General features: G+C 44.3%; 1 protein-coding gene across 8 annotated transcripts in view; it reads right to left on the minus strand.

Annotated features, from left to right (window-relative positions):
• Positions 1-22,135, minus strand: part of LOC128453098 (calcium/calmodulin-dependent protein kinase type II subunit gamma) — a 53,668-nt gene that overhangs the window by 21,962 nt on the left and 9,571 nt on the right. For all 8 annotated transcript variants that reach the window (XM_053435773.1, XM_053435771.1, XM_053435776.1 and 5 more), the window contains exons 3-6: positions 6,642-6,701; positions 5,532-5,586; positions 4,988-5,053; positions 2,970-3,042 (exon numbers count right to left, since the gene is read on the minus strand). In XM_053435773.1, the coding sequence (XP_053291748.1) occupies positions 2,970-3,042; positions 4,988-5,053; positions 5,532-5,586; positions 6,642-6,701 (254 nt within the window). The remainder of the gene's footprint in view (positions 1-2,969; positions 3,043-4,987; positions 5,054-5,531; positions 5,587-6,641; positions 6,702-22,135) is intronic.

Here is a 22,135-nt window from a genome sequence, read left to right on the forward strand (position 1 = left end):
TGTGCAACACAACTGATCTCAGCCAAGTGGAAATGCACCATGTGTCCACTTCTGTTAAAGAGATGAAATGTGCTAAACCAGCACAAAGGTCACACGACTCAGACGAGCTCTTCCTCAGCGAAGGAGTAAAGCTCACACACAGCAGCTTTACTTCAGGATCCTGTGAAGCGTCGTAGGATTGTGGACGAGCGCGTGCAGCTGAAAAATCTTTGTGTTTCCTAATCTGTCACATGACCCTGACTCCTCACCTCGGAGCCACTCACACACCTGCACATTGAGATCTGATCACATCCAGAGGAGAGCAGAGATAAGAACCTTTGTTAATGTGTAAATGTGAAAAGCTTGTGATCACAGGTCATTGTTGGAATGATGAATCCAGATAACAGCAGGTTAATACCACGTGTGAATGTGTGGCTTAAACAGCACGACACAGTGTGGTGGCCCCGTGTGTTTGTGTGTTCATGTTCAAGTTCAGTGGATTTTCAATATATTTGAAAATGATGACATGTTTTAAGGTTATACCAATAGAAGTAGAGTTAGAGAAAGTCTTAGGGAAATTAACATAAATATGACCACCTCTGAAGCCCCAGAGACAAGTGTGTGTGTGTGTATGTGTGTGTGTGTGTGTGTGTGTGTGTGTGTGTGTGTGTGTGTGTGTGTGTGTGTGTGTGTCTCTCTCTCTCTCTTAAGGTCAAAAGCCTTTGCAGTGATATCCGTCCTCATCGCCTCCAATGCAGACAGATGTATGACAGTCGTAGTAACCGTTTTTGTGCTTCGCCTGTTTCTTCTCATCCATCAGTCTCTCTCTCTCTCCATCTCTCTCCATCTAGTACTTCATCATCCACCCATCCCTCCATCCTCCCATCATTGTCCCCCTCTATAGGGCAGAGCGGAGACAATGGATAGAACAATAGAACGCACGGGGACAGAGAGAAGGAGAAGAAGCAACTCGAGAACAGCGAGAGAGAGAGAGAGAGAGAGAGACAGATCGAGAGAGAGAAAGAGAGACAGATCGAGAGAGACAGATCGAGAGAGAGAGAGAGAGATGGGAGGTGGCATAATGAGTCCCTCCGCTGGTGCTGCTGCAGCCGGGTGACCTCACCCTACAGTTACCATGGCAACCCAGCCTGCCACCAGCCATGAGCACTAAACTCTCTCTCTCTTTCTGTCTCTCTCTCTCTCTCTCTCTAATTCTTCTTTTCCCCGTCAGCGAGTGCCCCCCCCCCCCCGAGATGAGATATGACATGTGATGCGTGCGAGTGTGAGGTCACACCGCTCCGCACTTTGTTGGCATCATTAGTCTATTTATGGAAGGAAGTTCTTTCAAACAATTTAAATACCAATAAAGATAATATCTGTCTTTTTGTTTGTTCTACTAACACAAACTAAAGCTTTGAAACAGTTTGTTTTTTTGGGGATGATTTGATTTGAGGGAAGTAAACACAACTTTGAAATATGATTGTTGATAAAGTTGAGATGAGCTAATAGTTTCCCATTTACACATCCAGCAGATACAGAGCAACGTGGCCTTTAGTGACGAGTTGTGTTTGAGGCGAACCTGATGACTTTAGGTTCATCACAACTAACTTAGTCTGTCTGATGCTCAGCAGCTGGTTTACTGTATATTGAAGCTTTTTTGCTGGAAAGTAAATAAAGTTTGTTTGCAGCAGGTTTAAAATGGAAAAACAATCTTATTAGCTCAGGTTTGATATATTTTCTCTATCTACTTGTTCAACAGCTATTACGGGGGGGGGGGGGGGGGGCGTCCCATGTACAGAGGCTTGACTTAAGGTCCTGCAGCGGCCGTAGGTTCGACTCCCATCCAGCTCTCTGCTGCACATCTTCCCCACTCTCTCTCCCCATGTTTCAAATAAAGGCCTAAAGTCCAAAACATGATCTAAATGCTCTTCACAGGTATAACGCACTTGTCAAACACACATAATGGAATGAATTGTGTGAAGCATTCAAATCCAAGATGTTCCTTCCATCAAATGAAAAATTTCAACAAAATGAACCCAGACATATTATATATATTTTGCATTACCACTAAAATAAAAGAAATAAGCAGTTTGATTTAATTAGGATGGAATCCCAGTTCGGACTGGGTCTTTCTGTGTGGAGTTTGCATGGTCTCCCAACATCTAATATCAGCTGGGATTGGTGACCCTGAGAGGATAAGCCGTATACACCATTAAAGAACAAACTGCAGTGATGATGCACAGACAGCAGAAGACAAAGATCCATATGAGGCGTAACAATCAGTTAAATGAACAGTAACAGAAGTTCATTCACACCTCACACACAAAATCTGATTTTATTATCCGTGTCTCAGTTTATTTTCCACTTACGTCTCCTTCCTCAAAAAATAATGGTTTCATTTTGCTCCATCACATAAATGATTATTGCATAAAATATTAAAGTTTAGGACTCTGAATTGAGTGTTGGCAATAAAATAAAAAGAACAAAGGTGCAGTTATTATTCGGGGGTTTGAATCTCACATGGTATTTATTAAAATGAAAGACCGCAGCTGTGGAGGTCGGGGGGGGGGGGGGGGAATCGTCACCGGCCGTCATCTCACCCACAGACCGGCTATTAATAGCAGCTGGTCTGCTTTCGTCACTCCTCAGCAATGAAGGAGGGAGCAGAGAGGAGAAGGAGGAGGGAGGAGGGAGGAGGGGAACAGATGAAAAAAAGGGGGGGGGGGGGGTATAGATTTAAGGGAAGATGGGAATGGAGAGATAAGGAGGAGAGCAGGCAGGTGATGATGAGAGGGATGACGCTCATCCCTTAAGTTGCTCCTAACGTCACAGCATGACGTCTGTGCGAGTGTTTGTGTGTGTGTGTGTGTGTTTAGACCTGTTGTGTATCCCCACTGACACATTGTATCCTCTTTCACACAACACACACACACACATTTGTATCTAACCATTGTTTAAGATCCCAGGGGAGTTTGTCCCGTTGAACTCACCTTGAGGTCCCTGTGCACGATGTCATGCTGGTGGATGTGACTGACGCTCTCCAGGATCTGATTGATGCAGTGGCTGCAGGAGACAGAGGGATGAGGAAGAGAGGAAGAGAGGAAGAGAGGAAGAGAGGGGAGACACATCTGTCAGTCCACAACATCTGCACGACCTCAGACTTAAGGAAAGACAGAACCAGAATCAGACACTGGCCCTTTCAGTCGACTTGCTTTTACAGATCCACATGAAGTCATTTGACCTTTGACCAGTGAAATCAGTTAATCCTCGAGTCTGAATGAACATTTGTGCCAAAGGATTCTCTGGAGGCGTCGTTAGGATGACGAGTTCATGAGCCAGCCATGACCTTTGACCTCCAAATCCTAAACCAGTTCATCTTTGAGTCCAAGTCATTGTTTTTACTTCTAAGGGTGTTTCTGAGAGGTTGCATTCATGAGCCCAAACATGTGTTTTGAATGGTCACACCAGGCTTGACCTTTGTCGACCAAAATCTGATCAGTTCATCTTTGTTTATGATTTATAAACATATATGTGAGAACTCTAAACTCAAAGCTCTCAGTTGTGCGTCAGTGTGATTAATTTTCGGGCTGCAACTTACTGTCATTTCCTAATAATCATTTCAGTTTCTGATTAACGTGCTGATTTTAGTTTTCCTGGTTTGAAATGAAATATCAAACGTGATAAGTTTGCATCGATAGAAAATGGAGAAAAACAACATCCCCGAATTGAGGGAGCAGAAATAAAACATTTTGGGAACTTTCGCAAGATCCACATGGGAGTTAAATCTGCTGCATTTTTTATGTGACTGAATGTGTGGAAGGAAGTGGAGTGGGCAGGGTGTGTGTGTGTGTGTGTGTCTCTCTGTGTGTGTGGTGCTTACGTAAGCTTGCACATAAGCAATTTAACTGGTCTGATGCACAGTTAAAATAACTGTTATTTCATTTAAATTAAATTGAGCTTGACATTCTAAAGGTGAAGTCGGGGTCGGCAGCAGGAGGATTTCTCTCTCTCTCTTTTTTTTGTTTTAATAGGAGAGTGCTGTCCTCTCGCTGTCAGACAGACTCAACAGAAGAAGCCGCTGGCGTTATTTCCAAATTAGGACTGAACCTGGACTCTAGACACTTTATTCTCCACTACCCAGTCATTCCAGCATTTCACTACTAAGACCATTTTATCCCCCATCCCGTTTCTGCAGCTACTGAAAGTCCTCATCAAAAAGCATGCTCCTGTCTTCACTCTCTTTAGCATCGTCATGATCGAATAGTTTTAATTTAACTTAAATCTGCCACAGATTAGTGTTACTGACGGTTTGAATATGACTTCTCTTCGGTTTTAGTTTGTGAGCACGTCAGGTTTGGTTTAAGGTCTTTTTGTTAAGTTAAATGTCTCCACACCAACCGGACCTGTCTACTTTCAGTACCGGCTCTAAAGAAGATATCTCATAATCTTTCAGGTTTTTGTTTCCTGCATTGTGTTAAATAGTTTTTTTGTGTGTGTAAAAGTTCCATGAAGTTAAAAAGCCTAAAGTCCAGTTCAACAGGAAAACACTGGACCTGAAGCTCTTCCTATACATTCATCATCTAACTTCTTAAAACACATCTATATTATACATTATTATTATTTTATTCTGATTGTTTAAGAGTAAAGTGCTTTGTTACTTTATGTTTTAACCTGCAGTCAGGTAATGTGCTCCAGTTCTAAAAAAAAAGAAACTGCATCTTCCAACAACACACTCAAAATAAGCTTTCCAGACTGAGGACAGCTTGGTCATTATTTATTAATGAAATTAAATTTAAAAAGCGGAGCCACGTGGTCAAAGAGAAAGTGTCGACTGTGTAACAAGCTCAGAGGACTGAGCCAGCATTTCTTCTGCTGCTGAAGCACAAAGTACATTTTGTTCTTTCAGTTCTGCTCTGACAGCTGGACCTTTATAATTCTGGTGGACAGCAAATATCATAAAACACAGGAAAATATCTAATAAACATGTGAGCGAGAGGAGAAAGTGTACCTGGCATCGGCCTCGCTGTAATACTCCCTCGCAACGATGTCCTCAAACAGCTCTCCTCCAGTGACCCTGCACACAGACACAAGGACATAAGAGCCGGATCACAATGAAACAAATCAGACGTGTGAATTTAAATGGATCTAGTGAATCTAAATGTGGATTATAAGTGGACTGTTGGTGGAGTTGTGTTCTCCACTGAGCCACATTCTAGTTTCCTAAAGCCATCAATCGTATGAAAAAGACGACTTGCTCCTCCCGACAGTTCTAATCATTTTTATTTGTTGGTTAAACACGACGACAGCGAAGTGACCTTCACGTCACACGTGTGAAAAACGACTTCTTTCCTTCAGCTCAGTGGGAAAGTGGAAGTTTCTGCTGCAGACAGAGACCGTCATGGAAAATATAAAAACAATTTAGATTGACTTGTTGCTTAGGTGAAGCAATTCATCCTCGAATGACCCGTGTGTGCGGCATGTGTGCGTCTGTGTGACTATGTGGGAGTGTGTGCGTGTGTGTGTGTGCAGCTGTGTTAATGTGATTAACTCACAGGTCAAAGACGAGGTAATGGAAGCCTTCCTCTGAGATGCTGTCATGGAGCCGTACTACAGACAGAGAAACACACAGGGACAGAGTTTTTTGGGTTAATACAAATGTTATCATGTTAATGAAAGTCTAAATGGAAACATCTTTATATATTTATAATTAATTATAATAAAGATACAGATAATAAAAGGATAATAAGTATATACGAGTGTGTGGAGGGCAGCAGTGGTGATCATTGCTTGTGCTTTATCACCACTTTGAGCTTTAATGCATTCGCTTGTAGTTTTGCTTTATTTGAAAACTTCCACATCAACATGAAACCAGATGAAAGAAATAAAAACACAAATCTAAAAACTATTCTGAAGAGACAATAATAACAACAATCATAATACATGACAATATAACAGAAGAATTCGGCAAATCAGCAGCAACAAGAAGAATCAGGTATAATCAAAACTAATTACATGTCATGAATTCAATACAAAGACGATTTCTTTTTCAAAAGAAAGAAATGTCTCGATAAAGCAGCTTCTTTTTAGCCACAATGGAAAATAGTGAATAATTAAAATCCTTTCAAAGTCACCCTGGATCTAAAAATACGTGCGTCGTGTCGGTGTGTTTTAGATTCAGTGCAATGAAAGATAATAAATATTAAAAAATCATTCCACACACACATGGATAAAAGGTCATGGGGGCTTCGCCACACATATTAATGACATTTTTCATGTGTATTGTATTTTTATGCAGCTCTATCCTCCTACTAGGTTTCATGCTTTGGAGTTTCACGAGCCAAGATCTTAGAAAAAGCAGCAGGTAAAGAAACCATTACATTTTGAGACAGATACAGACAAAGAAGCAAATCAAGGAAATTATTTCATGATCTACTGGATGTAAATGTGGTTTAATGAGGGGACTGTTGGGTCTCGGTGGACACATACGACTTCCTGTCATTCTAGATGCAATTATTGTTATTTTCTCACACATGCAGCAGTGACGTATATGAGACAACAAACATTGAGGACCGAAACCCGAACTGTGGAAGAGACAGTTCCAAACATCTGTCCCCAGCTGCTGCTCTGATCCTCCAGCCTGTGGACTCTCCAACGAGACTCACCTATATTTGGATGTTTCAGCAGACGGCAGATTCTCGCCTCTCGGTCCAACTTCTGATGATCTGAGGAGAGAGAAGAGCCGAGCGGTGGATCAGTGACGACACATCCACACCACGGAGAGAAGCAATAACAGGCAACACACAAAATTACACAACAATAAGGCCACTGAAACAGTCACTGAATCTGACTTTAGTCTCATGTTGTTCAATATCAGTTTTTTTCAACATGGCATTTTGAAAACAGATTTTCCTACATAACATTTAAACACGTTAAATATTTAAGGGCTCATAAATTATGAATCGTTTGTTTAGATTTTCCAAAGTAAAGATTTTTGTAACTATTACAGCTTGATATCTTGTTAGGGAGGATTTCAAAAGCGCCCAGTGAGTGATTAAAAATAATATTTTAACTGCGTGGCTAAAACACACAAACACACTTTATTCCCCGTCTCTCCCGTCTCCCCTGCTCCTCCCACTCCGCTCAGAACAAAAGGTTTTCATCTAAATCTTCCATTTTACAACCGACATCACAACGTTAGCAACCGGAGGAGAACAGGCCGAAGAGTTTCAGCAGCCGAGGGAATGTGGTGAAGGTAAAACACAGCTAACCAGACAAGCTACAGGGCCAGAGGCTGTCGACTGGGATGAGCTCGAACAAATAGACAAACAGCTTTACACTGTGTACACACACACACACACACACAAACACACTCAACCACAAGCACAAGCTTTGTTGCACTTAGTGAAATTAGTCTTGTGGGTCCGGCCTTAATATAATCAGTGTCCAGTTAATGATTGTAATGGCGACGGGAGAATGTATGTGTGTGTGTGTGTGTGTGTGTGTGTGTGTGTGTGTGTGTGTGTAGCTGCATATTTAGGACAGATTGGTAGTAGGACTGTTATAGCAGATAGATACAGTGAATGGCGTCTCCTGTTAAAAGGGTGTTAGGGGTCAAGTTCACACTGGACTCTCCTGCCACCCACCAGCTGCTGGTCAAAGGGGACAGATTGGATGCTTTTGTGTGTATGCGTGCGTGTGTGTGTCTGTGTGTCTGTTAGTCTGTCTGTGTGTATGAGAGGCAGAGACACTGGAAAGCCCTGATCCACGGCCCCGGTGACGGCTTCGGGCAGTGTCACGGTGTCTAGATGATCAGGAACCTTAGTGCTGCAACTGCAATCATTTCTATTTCTCCAGAAAATGTCAGAATATGGAAAATAAGTGTGGAAATGCCCGTTAGAGATGCACTGATGAAGTGATCAATCCATTAGTTGATTAAAATAAAATCATTGAGCGACAATTTAGATGATTATTCATTTGTCGAGCAAACAGGTTGCAGGTTTCAGCTTCTTAAATGTGAGTATTTGATCATTTTCTTTGTCATTTATTCATTATTTTGTTAACTGCAAACAATTACTGGTGTATATCATTGTCATAGTAATCTCAGATTTTTTCTCAGTATGGAAGCTGTTGGACAGATTAATGTATATTACTCTGTTTAAAGGTTTAACTACCTGCAGTGTTTTTCTACTGTACAATGCAAATAGGCAAATGCTATAAAGGACGACCACTGCAAAGCTCAAAATGTGAAAAATAAAAGTTGTCTTTGGGATACATGTCCTGCAAAATCAACAGTGATCCCTGTCTGATTAAAACACAAGATATGAGTGAATCACAGGTAACACATACATTTTCCATAACAGCACAAATTTAATCCAAGATGGAAAGGAGCAAAGAAAAGCCAGAATATCTCTGCAGGAGTAATTATCTAATCCTGTTGTGTTCTGGGATCTGTTCTCACATCAGTAGACGAGAGAAACAAACACTGATTGACATTCTACTTGAATTACTCTTTGGAAGTGAGAGATGGGGCTGCACGGAGAAATCAGAGAAGAGAGGAGAAGAAAGAAGTCGTGTTTAAACCTGTCAACAGAAAGTATGTTTGGTGACCAGGTTTAACCCCCATGAGTCAGCGGCATCAACGAGAGCTGGCTTCACAAAACATCAACACGCACTTTAGAGCAGATGTCAGTCAACACGTCGTATCCTCAGCTTCAGCGGTGCTGGTCACTCGGGGTTGTACGGTAATTACAAAACCAGAAATCCCAGAGTTTGACGCCACTGAAAAGTAAACTAATCGACTTGTGTGCAATAACTGAAGCCACATAAGAGGATGGAGGAGCCCTGAGGATAGAGAAGGCTCAACTGGAAAAACACGGGTCAGGAAAAGTGGATAGGAAATACTTCCTTCCTCTGCAGCAAAAACTGAGGGGCCTCTAAAAGGCAATGGAAAATCCATGCCATGACTACAATGTAATTATGTCCTTTGCGGTGTTGTGTGCATTCAATGCATTTAAAACGTCTGACAGTTAAATGAACGTGAACCCGACGTCTCGAGGACAAGGTGGTCAACTTAAATTCATTTGTGTTTTTCTAGATGCTGAGAAAACCCCTCACATTTCACTGTAAGATCACAAATCTGTAAAGTTCCTTTTGAATCTTCTGTGTTCTTGGACAAGCTCCTGCAGGAAAACACACGAAGGATGAAACATGATCCCGACTTTGACCTCAAACCTCTGACCCGCGGTGCTAAGCCAATCAGCTGCAGCCTTTATCCTGCATGTGTCCATAACACAAACGTGTTCATGCAGGCCGCCGCTTCTCGGTTCAATATCCAAGCTTTTGTTCAGACCTCACAGACGAAACCCAAGCTTTAATCTGACCAGTGTGTTCAGAGGATGAGGAATCAAAGCAGCGAGACATTCCTAAACCTTCTTCTCAGAGCCAAACATGGACTATTCTGGCTGCTTATATTCTTAGGATTTGGATCTGCCAGCAAAAATAGGACTATTTCTTTTTTTTTTCAAAGCTGGCCTGGGACGCCGGCTTTATTATGCTTGGGATGGCAGACAGTTCTGGCAGCAGGCTGCTTTAAAAAACACTAGAAGCTGACTGAGGAGTTTCAATAGAAAGATGAGAGAATAAGTGCAGGATTCAAAAGGACTAATTGTATAGAAAAACAAATAGAGACACAGGAGAGTGACCGCAGCTCGACAGAAGCTGATCAGTGTCAAGCACAGAAGCTAACGGCCGGCTCTTCATGGAAACAAGAGGCTCTTCAGTGGAAGTGTGCAACTGTTTTCAAACTGGACAAACGTTGGGAGTCTCACTGTTGTGGTAACGGATATTTAATCCCGTGCAACAATGTGGGCCTGCAGTCGAGTAGCCTCCAGTAAAACCAGCAGAAAGGTCAAAGCATGAAGCCGGAACATTTCAGATTTCAGATTAGTGTAGTGGCAGCATTCCCCAAATCGTATTTTAGGAGCTCAGAATGTATACACAATTAAAAGGTCATGAAAACATATAACTTAACAACAGGGATTACATTTATCCCAAACAAACATAACAACAAAACCAAAAGAAAACTAGAATGGAAGCTCACAAACTGCATCCACACCATCCAACATGTTCGTTAGGAGATAGCTCACTTGTGCAAGAGTTGATATCAAACAATAAATGATGCAGGTCGACTCAGGACAGCTTTAAACCAAACTACTAACTAGTTTCTGCAACTAGGTGTTAGTTATCATACCTTTATCATTTGTATCAATGAAGGCAGGCGAAACAAATATCTCTTTATATTAAGGCAATAAAGTTTGACAAACTACACATTACAAAATCTCTATGAAGTTGAATCAACACCTCAACACAGCACTTAGCCCAATAGGACTGAATGATGGCCGACAGCCGACTCTGAGCAGACTGGAGCAGCGGATGGAAGGACTGATGGAGGGATGGATGGATGGACTGATGGAGGGATGGATGGATGGACTGATGGAGGGATGGATGGCTTCTAACAGCCCACATCCACTGTTTGGGAAACAATCCATACCCCCTCCCCCATGTATATAAATTACCTTCTGCCTACAGGGAAACAATTAGACAACACAAGACGAACTGACGATGGATAAACTGAGTGTAAATAGCTGTTAGCAAACATGGCGACTCACTCTTGGGAGAAGAAAACATTTCACGATTTGCAGGTGATCGTGAATTTTATCGGTCTCTTAACACAGGAGTCAAAGTGTCTCTTCTCCTCAGGGGGCCGTCAGAGCAGCCTGAGTCAACAGAGATCACGGTTGCCATGTTCTCTTCTTCATCTGATTGGAACAAACCTGGCAACCTGCAGCCTCAGCAGAGACGAGTTGCTGAGTAGACACAACGAGCAGCTTCTCCATGACACCACCCAGGTTACTGGCATCAACACAATATATATATATGATGCATCATCATATAACGTTTCCGAAGTTTAACATCAAAACAAACCCTGAATTGGCTAAATTGAAGTATCCTGAGATCAGCAGGATTATCATTTATAATTATCGCCCTGCAGTTTTAGTCCCTAGTGTTTCTGACATATTACATTTGAAGTAATGAGGCCTCTCCTGGAACCGTCACCTTATCGTGGTGGAGAGGTTTGCGTGTCCCTGTGAACCTGAGGGCTGTGTTGTCTGGAGCCTTGTGCTCCTGGTAGGGTCTCTCATGGCAGAGTGGTCTCAGGTGAGGGGCCAGACTAAGAATGGTTCAAAAAGCCTCAATGAATATCGACGGAAGAGAAGATGTGACCCGGCCCGGAGGAAGCCCGGGGCCCCCGTCTGGAGCTAGGCCCAGACGGAGGGCTCGATGGCGAGCGCCTGGTGGCCGGGTTTGCCACGGAGCCCGGTCGGGCACAGCCCGAAGAAACTACGTGGCACCCCCCCTCTCTTCATCTCATGGGCCCACCACCTGTGGGAAGACCCGTTGGGGTCGGGTGCGCAGCCACATGGGTGGCAGCGAAGGTCAGGGGTCTCGACGGACCAGACCCGGGCGGCAGAAGCTGGCTCTGGGGGGACGTGGAACGTCAACTCGCTGTGGGGAAAGGAGCCGGAGCTTGTGAGGGAGGTGGAGCGCTACCAGTTAGATCTGGTGGGGCTTACCTCCACGCACAGTCTCGGCTCTGGTACCGTACTCCTGGATAACGGTTGGACTCTATTCTTCTCCGGAGTTGCCAAGGGCGTGAGGCGCCGGGCGGGTGTGGGGATACTCATAAATCCCCGGCTGAGCGCCGCGGTGTTGGAGTTTACCCCGGTAGACGAGAGGGTCGCCTCCCTGCGCCTAAGGGTTGTAGGGGGGAAAACTCTGACTGTTGTTTGTGCGTATGCACCAAACAGCAGCTCAGAGTACTCGGCCTTCTTGGAGACCCTGAATGGAGTCCTGCATGGGGCTCCAGTAGGGGACTCCGTAGTTCTGCTGGGTGACTTCAACGCCCACGTGGGCAACGATGGAGATACCTGGAGAGGCGTGGTGGGGAGGAACGGCCTCCCTGATCTGAACCCGAGCGGTCGTTTGTTATTGGACTTCTGTGCTAGTCATGGATTATCCATAACAAACACCATGTTCGAACATAAGGGTGCTCATAAGTGTACCTGGTACCAGAGTACCCTAGGCCGAAGATCAATGATCGATTTTGTGATCGTGTCATCTGATCTGAGGCCGCATGTTTTGGACACTCGGGTAAAGAGAGGGGCGGAACTGTCAACCGACCACCATCTGGTTGTGAGTTGGATCAGGGAATGGGGGAAATTTCCGGATAGACCTGGTAAGCCCAAACGAGTAGTGCGGGTGAACTGGGAACGTCTGGAGGAGGCCCCCGTCCTAGGTATCTTCAACTCACACCTCCGGCGGAGTTTTTCTGGCATTCCTGTGGAGGTTGGGGACATTGAGCCGGAGTGGGCGGTGTTCAAAGCCTCCATTGCTGAAGCTGCGGCGGCTAGCTGTGGCCTCAGGGTCTTAGGTTCCTCAAGGGGCGGTAACCCTCGGACACCGTGGTGGACACCGGTGGTCAGGGAAGCCGTCCGATTGAAGAAGGAGGCCTTCCGGGATATGATAGCCTGGAGGACTCCTGACTCGGTTGCAGGGTACCGACAGGCCCGAAGGGCTGCAGCTGCTGCCGTGTCGGAGGCTAAGCAGCGGGTGTGGGAGAAGTTCGGAGAGGTCATGGAGAAGGACTTTCGGTCGGCACCAAAGTGTTTCTGGAAGACTATCCGGCACCTCAGGAGGGGGAAACGGGGAACCATCCAAGCTGTGTACAGCAAGGATGGGACTCTGTTGACCTCAACTGAGGAGGTCGTCGGACGTTGGAAGGAACACTTTGAGGAACTCCTGAATCCGAATAACACGCCCTCTATGTTGGAGGCAGAGCTCGAGGTTGATGGTGTTTCGTCGTCAATTTCCCTGGTGGAGGTCACTGAGGTAGTCAAACATCTCCGCAGTGGCAAAGGCCCAGGGATTGATGAGATCCAGCCAGAAATGCTAAAGGCTCTGGGTGTTGAGGGGCTGTCATGGTTGACACGCCTATTCAACATCGCGTGGGAGTCGGGTACAGTGCCAAAGGAGTGGCAAACCGGGGTGGTGGTTCCCCTGTTCAAAAAGGGGGACCAGAGAGTGTGTACCAATTATCGGGGTATCACACTCCTCAGCCTCCCTGGTAAAGTCTACTCCAAGGTGCTGGAAAGGAGGGTTCGGCCGATCGTCGAACCTCAGATTGAAGAGGAACAATGCGGTTTTCGCCCCGGACGTGGAACTACGGACCAGCTCTTCACTCTCGCAAGGATCCTGGAGGGGGCCTGGGAGTATGCCCATCCGGTCCACTTGTGTTTTGTGGATCTGGAGAAGGCGTATGACTGGGTCCCCCGGGAGAAACTGTGGGAGGTGCTGCGGGAGTATGGGGTAAGGGGGTCTCTCCTCAGGGCCATCCAATCTCTGTACTCCCAAAGCGAGAGCTGTGTTCGGGTCCTCGGCAGCCAGTCAGTTTCGTTCTCAGTGGGTGCTGGTCTCCGCCAGGGCTGCGCCTTGTCACCAATCCTGTTTGTGATATACATGGACAGGATATCGAGGCGTAGTCGTGGTGGGGAGGGGTTGCAGTTCGGTGGTCTGAGGATCTCGTCACTGCTTTTTGCGGATGATGTGGTCCTCATTGGATCATCGGCTTGTGACCTTCAGCACTCACTGGATCGGCTGGCGGCCGAGTGTGAAGCGGCTGGGATGAGGATCAGCACCGCTAAATCTGAGGCCATGACTCTTAGCAGGAAACCGATGGATTGCTTACTCCGGGTAGGAAATGAGTCCTTAGCCCAAGTGAAGGAGTTCAAGTACCTCGGGGTCTTGTTCGCGAGTGAGGGTACTATGGAGCGTGAGATTGGCCGGAGAATCGGAGCAGCGGGGGCGGTATTGCGTTCGCTTTACCGCACCGTTGTAACGAAAAGAGAGCTGAGCCGCAAGGCAAAGCTCTCGATCTACCGGTCGATCTTCGTTCCTATCCTCACCTATGGTCATGAGGGCTGGGTGATGACCGAAAGGACGAGATCGCGGGTACAAGCGGCCGAGATGAGTTTTCTCAGAAGGGTGGCTGGCGTCTCCCTTAGGGATAGGGTGAGAAGCTCAGTCATCCGTGAGGGACTCGGATTAGAGCCGCTGCTCCTTTACTTAGAAAGGAGTCAGCTGAGGTGGTTCGGGCATCTGGTAAGGATGCCCACTGGGCGCCTCCCTTGGGAGGTGTTTCAGGCACGTCCAGTGGGGAGGAGACCTTGGGGAAGACCCAGGACTAGGTGGAGAGATTATATCTCAACACTGGCCTGGGAACGCCTCGGGATCCCCCCGTCAGAGCTGGTCAATGTGGCCCGGGAAAGGGAAGTCTGGGGCCCCCTGCTTGAGCTGCTCCCCCCGCGACCCGACCCCGGATAAGCGGATGACGATGAGATGATGAGATGAGATGAGAAGTAATGAGGCCATTGGGACTTTGACCTTTGACCATCCAATTCTAATATGGATTTTCTTGAAGCGTGATAAAACACCACATTGCCAGGACAAACAAAGGGGTTTGTGAGGTCATTGTGAACTTTGACCTCCAAAATCCATGCGTCCAACTGAAAGCTTCTAACGATTTTGAAGAAATTCCCTCAGAGAGTTCTTGAGATATCGTGTTTCTGCTCATTCTTGACGTCTGTGTTTGTGGAACATGGACCAATTAAGTTTTTGACCTCGAACTTAAAAAGAAAGAAAACAGATCTGAAAGAAACAAGACACGAGTATGTGAGTGTGTGAGTGTGGCTCTCGAGGAGTTTACTGCAACGTGTGAGAGAGCTTGGTAAACATAGGGAGCTGGGAGGCAATGTCTCTCTATCTGAGGGTTAGACGGGAAGAGCAGCTGATACGAGATAAAAGAGAGACAGAGCGACAGAAAGAAAAAACAGACCGAGACTTCTGGTCAGCGTGGCCCACGAGCAGACGCCTAAAAATAGATCCAATCCTCCTCCGGCTTACAGCCCTGAAGCACACTGACCTGACCTGACCTGCATCGCCGAGCACAGAGACACAATGAGACAGTAAGTGAGAGATGAGGACACAGAGACACACAGACAGATGGAGGCGTCCCCAAAAAATAAGAAGAAGAAAGAAGGAGGTGAGTTTCTGACCCTGATTTGATGTGATCTCTTGTTCTGTCCTGTCCCCGTCTCGGCTGCCTCCATCAACAAGTGACTCCAGTCGGCCGCCCAGCTCTGCTCAGAGGTCGGGCCGGGGTCAGTGGGCCGGAGCTGAGGCTCATGGGGGCCGACTCGGAGCCAACAGCATAATGAGGTGAACGTGATGAGGAGCGATGGAGGATGAGGACGGTGTCACACTGAAGACAGCGATGATAAAACCCCTGATGGGCACAGAACCCGAGTATATGATGGTTGAGGCAGTATGTTAACACCTGGGACTTCTTTTATTCACAGCTATTTATCATGGACAGACACGACAGGAGATTATAATGAGAACAAGCCGCAGCAGAGAAGGGAGATATTCCCAGCTGGCATTGGGTAAGAGGTGGCCGGTCCATCAGTGATGACATATAGGGACAAAACAACCCTCCCTGCTCACACCAATTAAGGGTCTCCAACCAAAATCTCAGCTGCATGACTTTGGACAGGGAGGAACCCGGGAGCCTGGAGGAAACCTGGAAAACAAAGAGCGACCCCGGTTGGTCGGAAGGTTTCGAACTAATAACCTTCGAGCTGTGAGGTGACAGAGTGAACCACGGCACCACAGTGCGGCCAATTCTGTTCCAGTGATTAATCCCATGGTCCGTTGATGGTCAACTAACTTCAGTTAAACTGCAAATGTCTTGTTTTCCTTTTCAACGAGTTCTACTTCAAAAAGACGAGAGTTGTTAATGTCTAGAATCTGGAGTCATAGCATTAAATGCAGTGACAGCTGAGTAACAGCAGTAAATAAGAAATAGAACACATCCAATTTGCGTCTGAGTAATTGATGTCTCCATTGATTTAGTTATTGATTTAAAAGGAATCACCCAGCACTGAAATCCTCTAACCTCCTCCCCCTGTACACCAGCGACTCCAGTCATTCATCCTCTGCAGTGACAGGGAGACAGACACCGGCTGGGTCGTTTAATGGAGCCCAGGGACGAGCGTGTGCATGGCCACAACTCAGCCATGACGGAGAGGAGATCAGAAGCAAAGAAAGGAGAGAGACAAGAGTCTGCAGACAAGGCTCGTGGGCCGTGGCTGAGAGATCACAACAGAAACTACATCCTGATGGGAAAATCACTGTGTCCAATTTCATCAATTTATCTCCTTTTGAAGACATTTCAATTAAACTCAACGAATAAATAGAATATATCAACAGTATGGCGGAGTTATGGGAAAAGTCAAGGATCACCAAAGTCAGAAATGATAGTTCTGGTAGTGTAGCATTAGCCAGAGCTAGCTTAACCAGTTTGGCAATATTTCACGCTGGAAAGTCCCACCAGTAAAAAACAAATGGTGACATATGGGCTAACGTACACAAGACTTAAGTTTTCCAGGGCCGGACTGGTGTTGCTAATTATAACACTACCAACATGCCATACCACAATGATAGCAATGATAAACTCCATAGGCCTACAGCTGTTGTGATAAGCATAGTCCAGCTTTTTGATTTAAAAAAAAATGTTATTAGAATGTCTCTAGTGGACACAATGTGTACTTTCACTGTTCCTAAAGCATCATTTTACATGTTTTGAAAAAAAAAACTTTAGATGAACCTGCTCTTCCCTGATGATTCCAGCTCTGACGACCATAATTCACAGTATAAAAATCAAACAGCTTCCATCACTTGTAGTGCGGCTGTGTCGACCTTTGCAGTTGACCTTCCTGAGTGTGCAGCTTTTTCCCCAAGTGTAGAAAATGGCTCCTTTTATTTCGCCTCATCTACAAAATCCTGTCGTACAGTCTTCATCTGCTGAGACCGATCGGCCGCTCGCTGTCGGCTCGTCTCAGCATTTGATCCGAACACAACTCGTGTATTTACATTGTGAAATTCGCCGCGGCTCAAGTTAAACTGATGATTATGACAACAGGATTTGCTGAGTCAGGGCTCTTGCATGCTTTTCGGATTTCAAACTGGGGATGAAAGACAGCAGCTCTGCAGTGTGTGTGTGTGTGTGTGTGTGCGTGTGAATGTGAGAGTGGCTCAACCAAACCGTGGTGTCACACTGTGGATCTTTCCTTCCTCTCATTTCGTAACGTTGTCTGTTCGGCTGTGCATTCAGCATGTTTAAAGCACAGTTTGAAGTCAGTGTGTGTGTGTGTGTGTGTGTGTGTGTGTGTGTGTGTGTGTGTGTGTGTGTGTGTGTGCATGTCAGAGTGGCTCAACCAAACCGTGGTGTCACACTGTGGATCTTTCCTTCCTCTCATTTCGTAACGTTGTCTGTTCGGCTGTGCATTCAGCGTGTTTAAAGCACAGTTTGAAGTCAGTGTGTGTGTGTGTGTTGCGCCCTGGGTGTGTTGAGTCTTTAAATGGAGCTTAAACAGACCTTAGCGGACCTGCTGCAAGAGTCTTTTAACATCCAATTGCTGCACAGCATTGTGTAAAGAGTGTGTGTGTCCGAGCCAGGACTCCTGGCAGCGTTTAGTTAGAAAAGGTCACTCTGAACAACAGAAGTCGGGTGGGGGGAGGAGGAGGGGTCTTCTTTATAATCTCAAAAACTGAGGTAATTTAATCGTGGAAGCAAAAATATTAAATATCTGTGTATTTGAATTATTTAGGTATAACAGTAGAACAACGATTAACCTGCAAAAAGACAGTTCAGGTCAATAAAGAGTCAAATACATTTGACAAATAATAAACGTATCAAATACTAAATATTTTCCATTTAGTTTCACATATAGTCTGTGAAATGTGTTGTTTTCTCCTCCTTTAAACACAAGCTGCACTTCTTTAAAAACACACTTGTCTCAGCGACCTTGTTGCAAACTTCAGGGTGTGTACAGAACAGCACATGCCAAGAGTAATATAGAAGATTGACAGGTAACCGGTCTCTGTCAATTAAGTTATAGTTCCTCAGATAAGACCTGGTGTAATAAAAAGTGATGAATGTGTTCACATGACACAATAATTACAAGATGATCCCACTGTGATGATGCAGTGGAAGTTCATTGAACGATCATTTTTAGTCATAAATGCTTAAAAAGGTATCAATTGCTAGTTTTCTGGTTCTCTATAATAATAAACCCCAAATGTTTGTATATTAAACTGATCTTTCAATAAAAGTTAAAGTTAAAGTTAAAAAAATAAGTTCACTTGGAGAGAATACTATTTCTCTAAACATGCACATACACACAGCAGATTAACCACTGACCCACGGGCCCTACATCATGGGTTATGCCAGTGTTGTTATGGGATAATCAAGAAATATGCTGGAGTAAACAGGACAGAGCTGGAAGGAGTTTGTTCCTCGAATGTTGGTCAGGTAACTCTTGGTCTATTCCCACTCTTGAAAGTTATTATCCATTAGTGAAATGACAAATAATGTCATTGGTACTGCAGATGTGCTAATATACTGAAGTCTAGCATGTTAGGTTGTTGGAAAAATTGGAGATTACTCTCAGAACAAGTACAGAACTAGAACAGTGAAAGAAATTTCCCTCTGGACCAAAGTGTTAGAACAGACCACCACCGTCAGAGGAAGGAAAACATCCTCCATAAAAAGGTATTGTATGGAAAATATCCCTTTTTTCCTTCTTTCATCTTTCATCAAAGTTAAAGAAAAAATCCTCAATATTAGTGTTGCATCATCATCATCTCATCGTTTTTGTCTACTGACCCCAAACTAATGGTCTTGGTTTTATTGTACTTTTCAAATAAAGGATCTGAGCAGAGAGCTGGTCCTGTGTGTTGAAATATAAACAGCAGCCACCTATGGTTTCTTACAATCATGCCAGACCAGATTATTCCTCCTGTTATCTCAACCACAACAGCGCTGTGACCAAGTAAATACAAAACCAGATTAAAGGTAAATTAGATTCATCAGTGCTCGGCCAGATCACCGCCCCACGTCGTTAAGTACTTTTGAAAGCTTATCAGCGTCAGAGTCGAGAGCATGAACCTGTTGCTCTTTCAAATCAATGGTAATTCAAAATGTGAGAATATTTTAACTAAATAAAAAAGTGCTCGTATAAAAGGCAATTTGAAATTTTCAGTGAAAGAAAACTATTTGTGCACCTGATAAATCGATCCTTATGATGGGGCCATCAAACCCTAATGAAAAAGAAATGGGAATGCAGCTTGATATTGTACCATTAACTTTATTATAAATAACTATACATAAATAGAAAACAAATTCAATGAAATATAGATTATATAGGAAATAGATAAATAAAATACAGAAATATAAATATTTTAATGTTAATGTAAACATAAATGCACATGTTCTCTGCATCGTGAAACATTCTCCTATCATGGAAAAGCTCACATCTGCTGATTTGTTTCCTCAATCTAAATATTGACAAGGAGAATGTTAAAAAATATGTGCGACGAGTCGACACACACAAATAAGTGCTTAGAGCGTCTACAGGCAAATACCCTCTCCTTTATTCCAGCACATAAAAAAACAGTCTCCCGCCTTGATCCTCATTTTGTGAAAACTAATAACACTTATCAGTCTTGACAGCGAACATGGGTCAGAGCCCGTCCCCCTCTGCTTGTTGAGGCGCGCTGCTTCAACAGCAGAGGAGCAGCTTGTGCTCTGGGGTAAGAAACAGTGACCCGGTCCTCAGCTGCTATCGCCACTCGTTGCCAAACACTGTTTTTAATGTATTTAAAGTTTTTCAGACACTTTTAGACATTTGAAGTTGACTTGTGTCCAACTTTGCCTTGAAAGGGGATTTTTAACACTTGGTGGACAGCTCTTAATGTACTGGACGTAACGATTCGTCAATCTGTCTCCACTCCATGACATGTCACATGTCACACAGACCAGGTGAATAACAAACCAGTGGACTTGTGGAACCAGTCCTGCATGTTGTGTATGCAAAGATAAGAGTAGTAAAATGAGTTGTGAATAAATTGTGTGAATAAGTACTGGCTTAAATAAATACAGACTTCAAAATAAAATGTCTAATTTAGACAAAAGAGAGCATATTGTTCTCGATCACTGGAACAAATGCTGAGAACAACCCTCCTGATATTGTGGCAGCTCTCTTTTGAAATGATGATCCACCAGTGAACAAACCACCATTTGCAGCGAACTGTGTCGAGGCTCCAGGCCCCGACTATTACTGTGAGCTGACTTATATTATGAAAGGCTGTTTTGATTGTTACCTTGGAAGCAGACACAAAACGCACCAACTGCGCTGGTGGAGGGCCAGTCAACAGGAGCACAGACTCTCAACCAGGCCGCTCACTCGTTTCCATTGACTTTGTTCAGACACTACAAACTGTTGTTGGAGCGGCGGAGCAGCTTTCAGCGGTGGATTAGCAAACGATTTTAACAAAGCCAAGAGCCTGCAGGCAGGTGTCCATTGTTGAGGTGAAAGTAAGATTAAAACAGACATAGCTGACAAGGCATCAAAGACAGGAGAGAACAATAAAGTGAGTGTGTGATTGACCATGGGTGTGTGTTTGTGTGCGGTTGGTCCTACATCCTACTCCTGGGAAACAACCAGCCTTGTGCAAAGAAGCCGTAATGTAAATGGAGATAAATGATAACAAAAGGAGAGCAATTATTGACATAGATCTGTGTTGTGTGTGTGTGCGTGTGTGTGTGTGTGTGTGTGCAAGTGGCTGCATACGTGTGTGTTTGTTTCCAGGTTTTGGTTGTGTTGTGTCTGCATACACCAACAACATTATCAGACATGTAAAGTGACAGGTTGTGGACAGAGCTGTCTGTGGCTTGTTGAAATAACAACCAACTTTGAAAAGGAGATTACTGAGGGGAATGAGAACAGAGGAGAAAGATATTAAATAAGGCTGCAACAGTCGTGTTTAGAAATATGAAACCGTAAACAATGAGGTATGCTTTGGCTGTATCAAAACAAATTTAACATTAAGCCAACCATAAAAGGCTAAAAGTATTCAGGACCAAAATTGTCAATCTCCACTTTTGTTATTATTAACAAATCCTGTGACAAGAGTAAGATGTGTTTAATGTGTGTCCAAAGCTTAATTTGTGTTATTCCTCTCTGTTATAGAGTCACTGTTGAACAAAATCTAACAAAAACACAACATGCATCAGTTAACAACATTTTTACACAAAATTACATATTCCATCATTACAACAGCAGTGTAGTTTATTCTCTATAGAGAACAAAATGTATATAAATCAGTCTCAGGAAACTGACCACAACTAATGCACAATTTCTGTTACGTCATTTATAACCATTACAATATACATCTCTTATCGTTTGAAGATTCGAGTGTTCATTAGAAACTAAGTGCTTCTCGTTTGCCGCTGACAGAGTGGTTAAGTGCTGAGAGTCTGGCTGAAAGCAATTACACTGTATACTGCAAAACAGACATGGGTGTGAACAGCGGGGCCGACAGCACACAGCTCTGTGTAGACGAGTGTGAATGTGCACATGAAGTCCAATGTACTGAAATGCACGTCCTGAAGACCCTTATGGACGAGCACAGACAGAAAGTATAAATTCAACTTAAAGCCCTGTTGGTTTATTTCCATGAGATCTGCTGTCTTCCAGCTTCAGGCTCTGCAGCTGAGAGGTTTTCAGGAAGTCTTGCAACATGCTGTAGTTCACCTAGCATTATGACTAACTAACACAGGCCCAGACTGGCTGTGGAGTTGGACTGCCTGTAAAATGTACAGTGCTTTCCATAGAATCTGATTCAATCAATGGCGTTAGCTGTCAAGATAAGCAACAAAGGGTGATAAGGCTTAATTATTGTGATATTCCAGGGAACATGAACAAGTGCACACAATAGGGCAGATGTTATACTCAGGTCTGCCTACTGAGTCCTGTATGCCTGTTGTGGAAATGCAAACAGCTAAAACAGTATCTACACAGATTTAACCTCCCTGCAAAGGACAGTAAAAACGTTATGGGTGTTTCGGGGAGGACCTGAAGGTTAAATAGTTAGGATGTATTACCTCCGAGAATTTACTGCATTTCATTCCTCTATTTTC

The sequence above is a fragment of the Pleuronectes platessa genome, chromosome 12 (assembly GCF_947347685.1).
Source record: "Pleuronectes platessa chromosome 12, fPlePla1.1, whole genome shotgun sequence".
NCBI lineage: Eukaryota > Metazoa > Chordata > Actinopteri > Pleuronectiformes > Pleuronectidae > Pleuronectes > Pleuronectes platessa.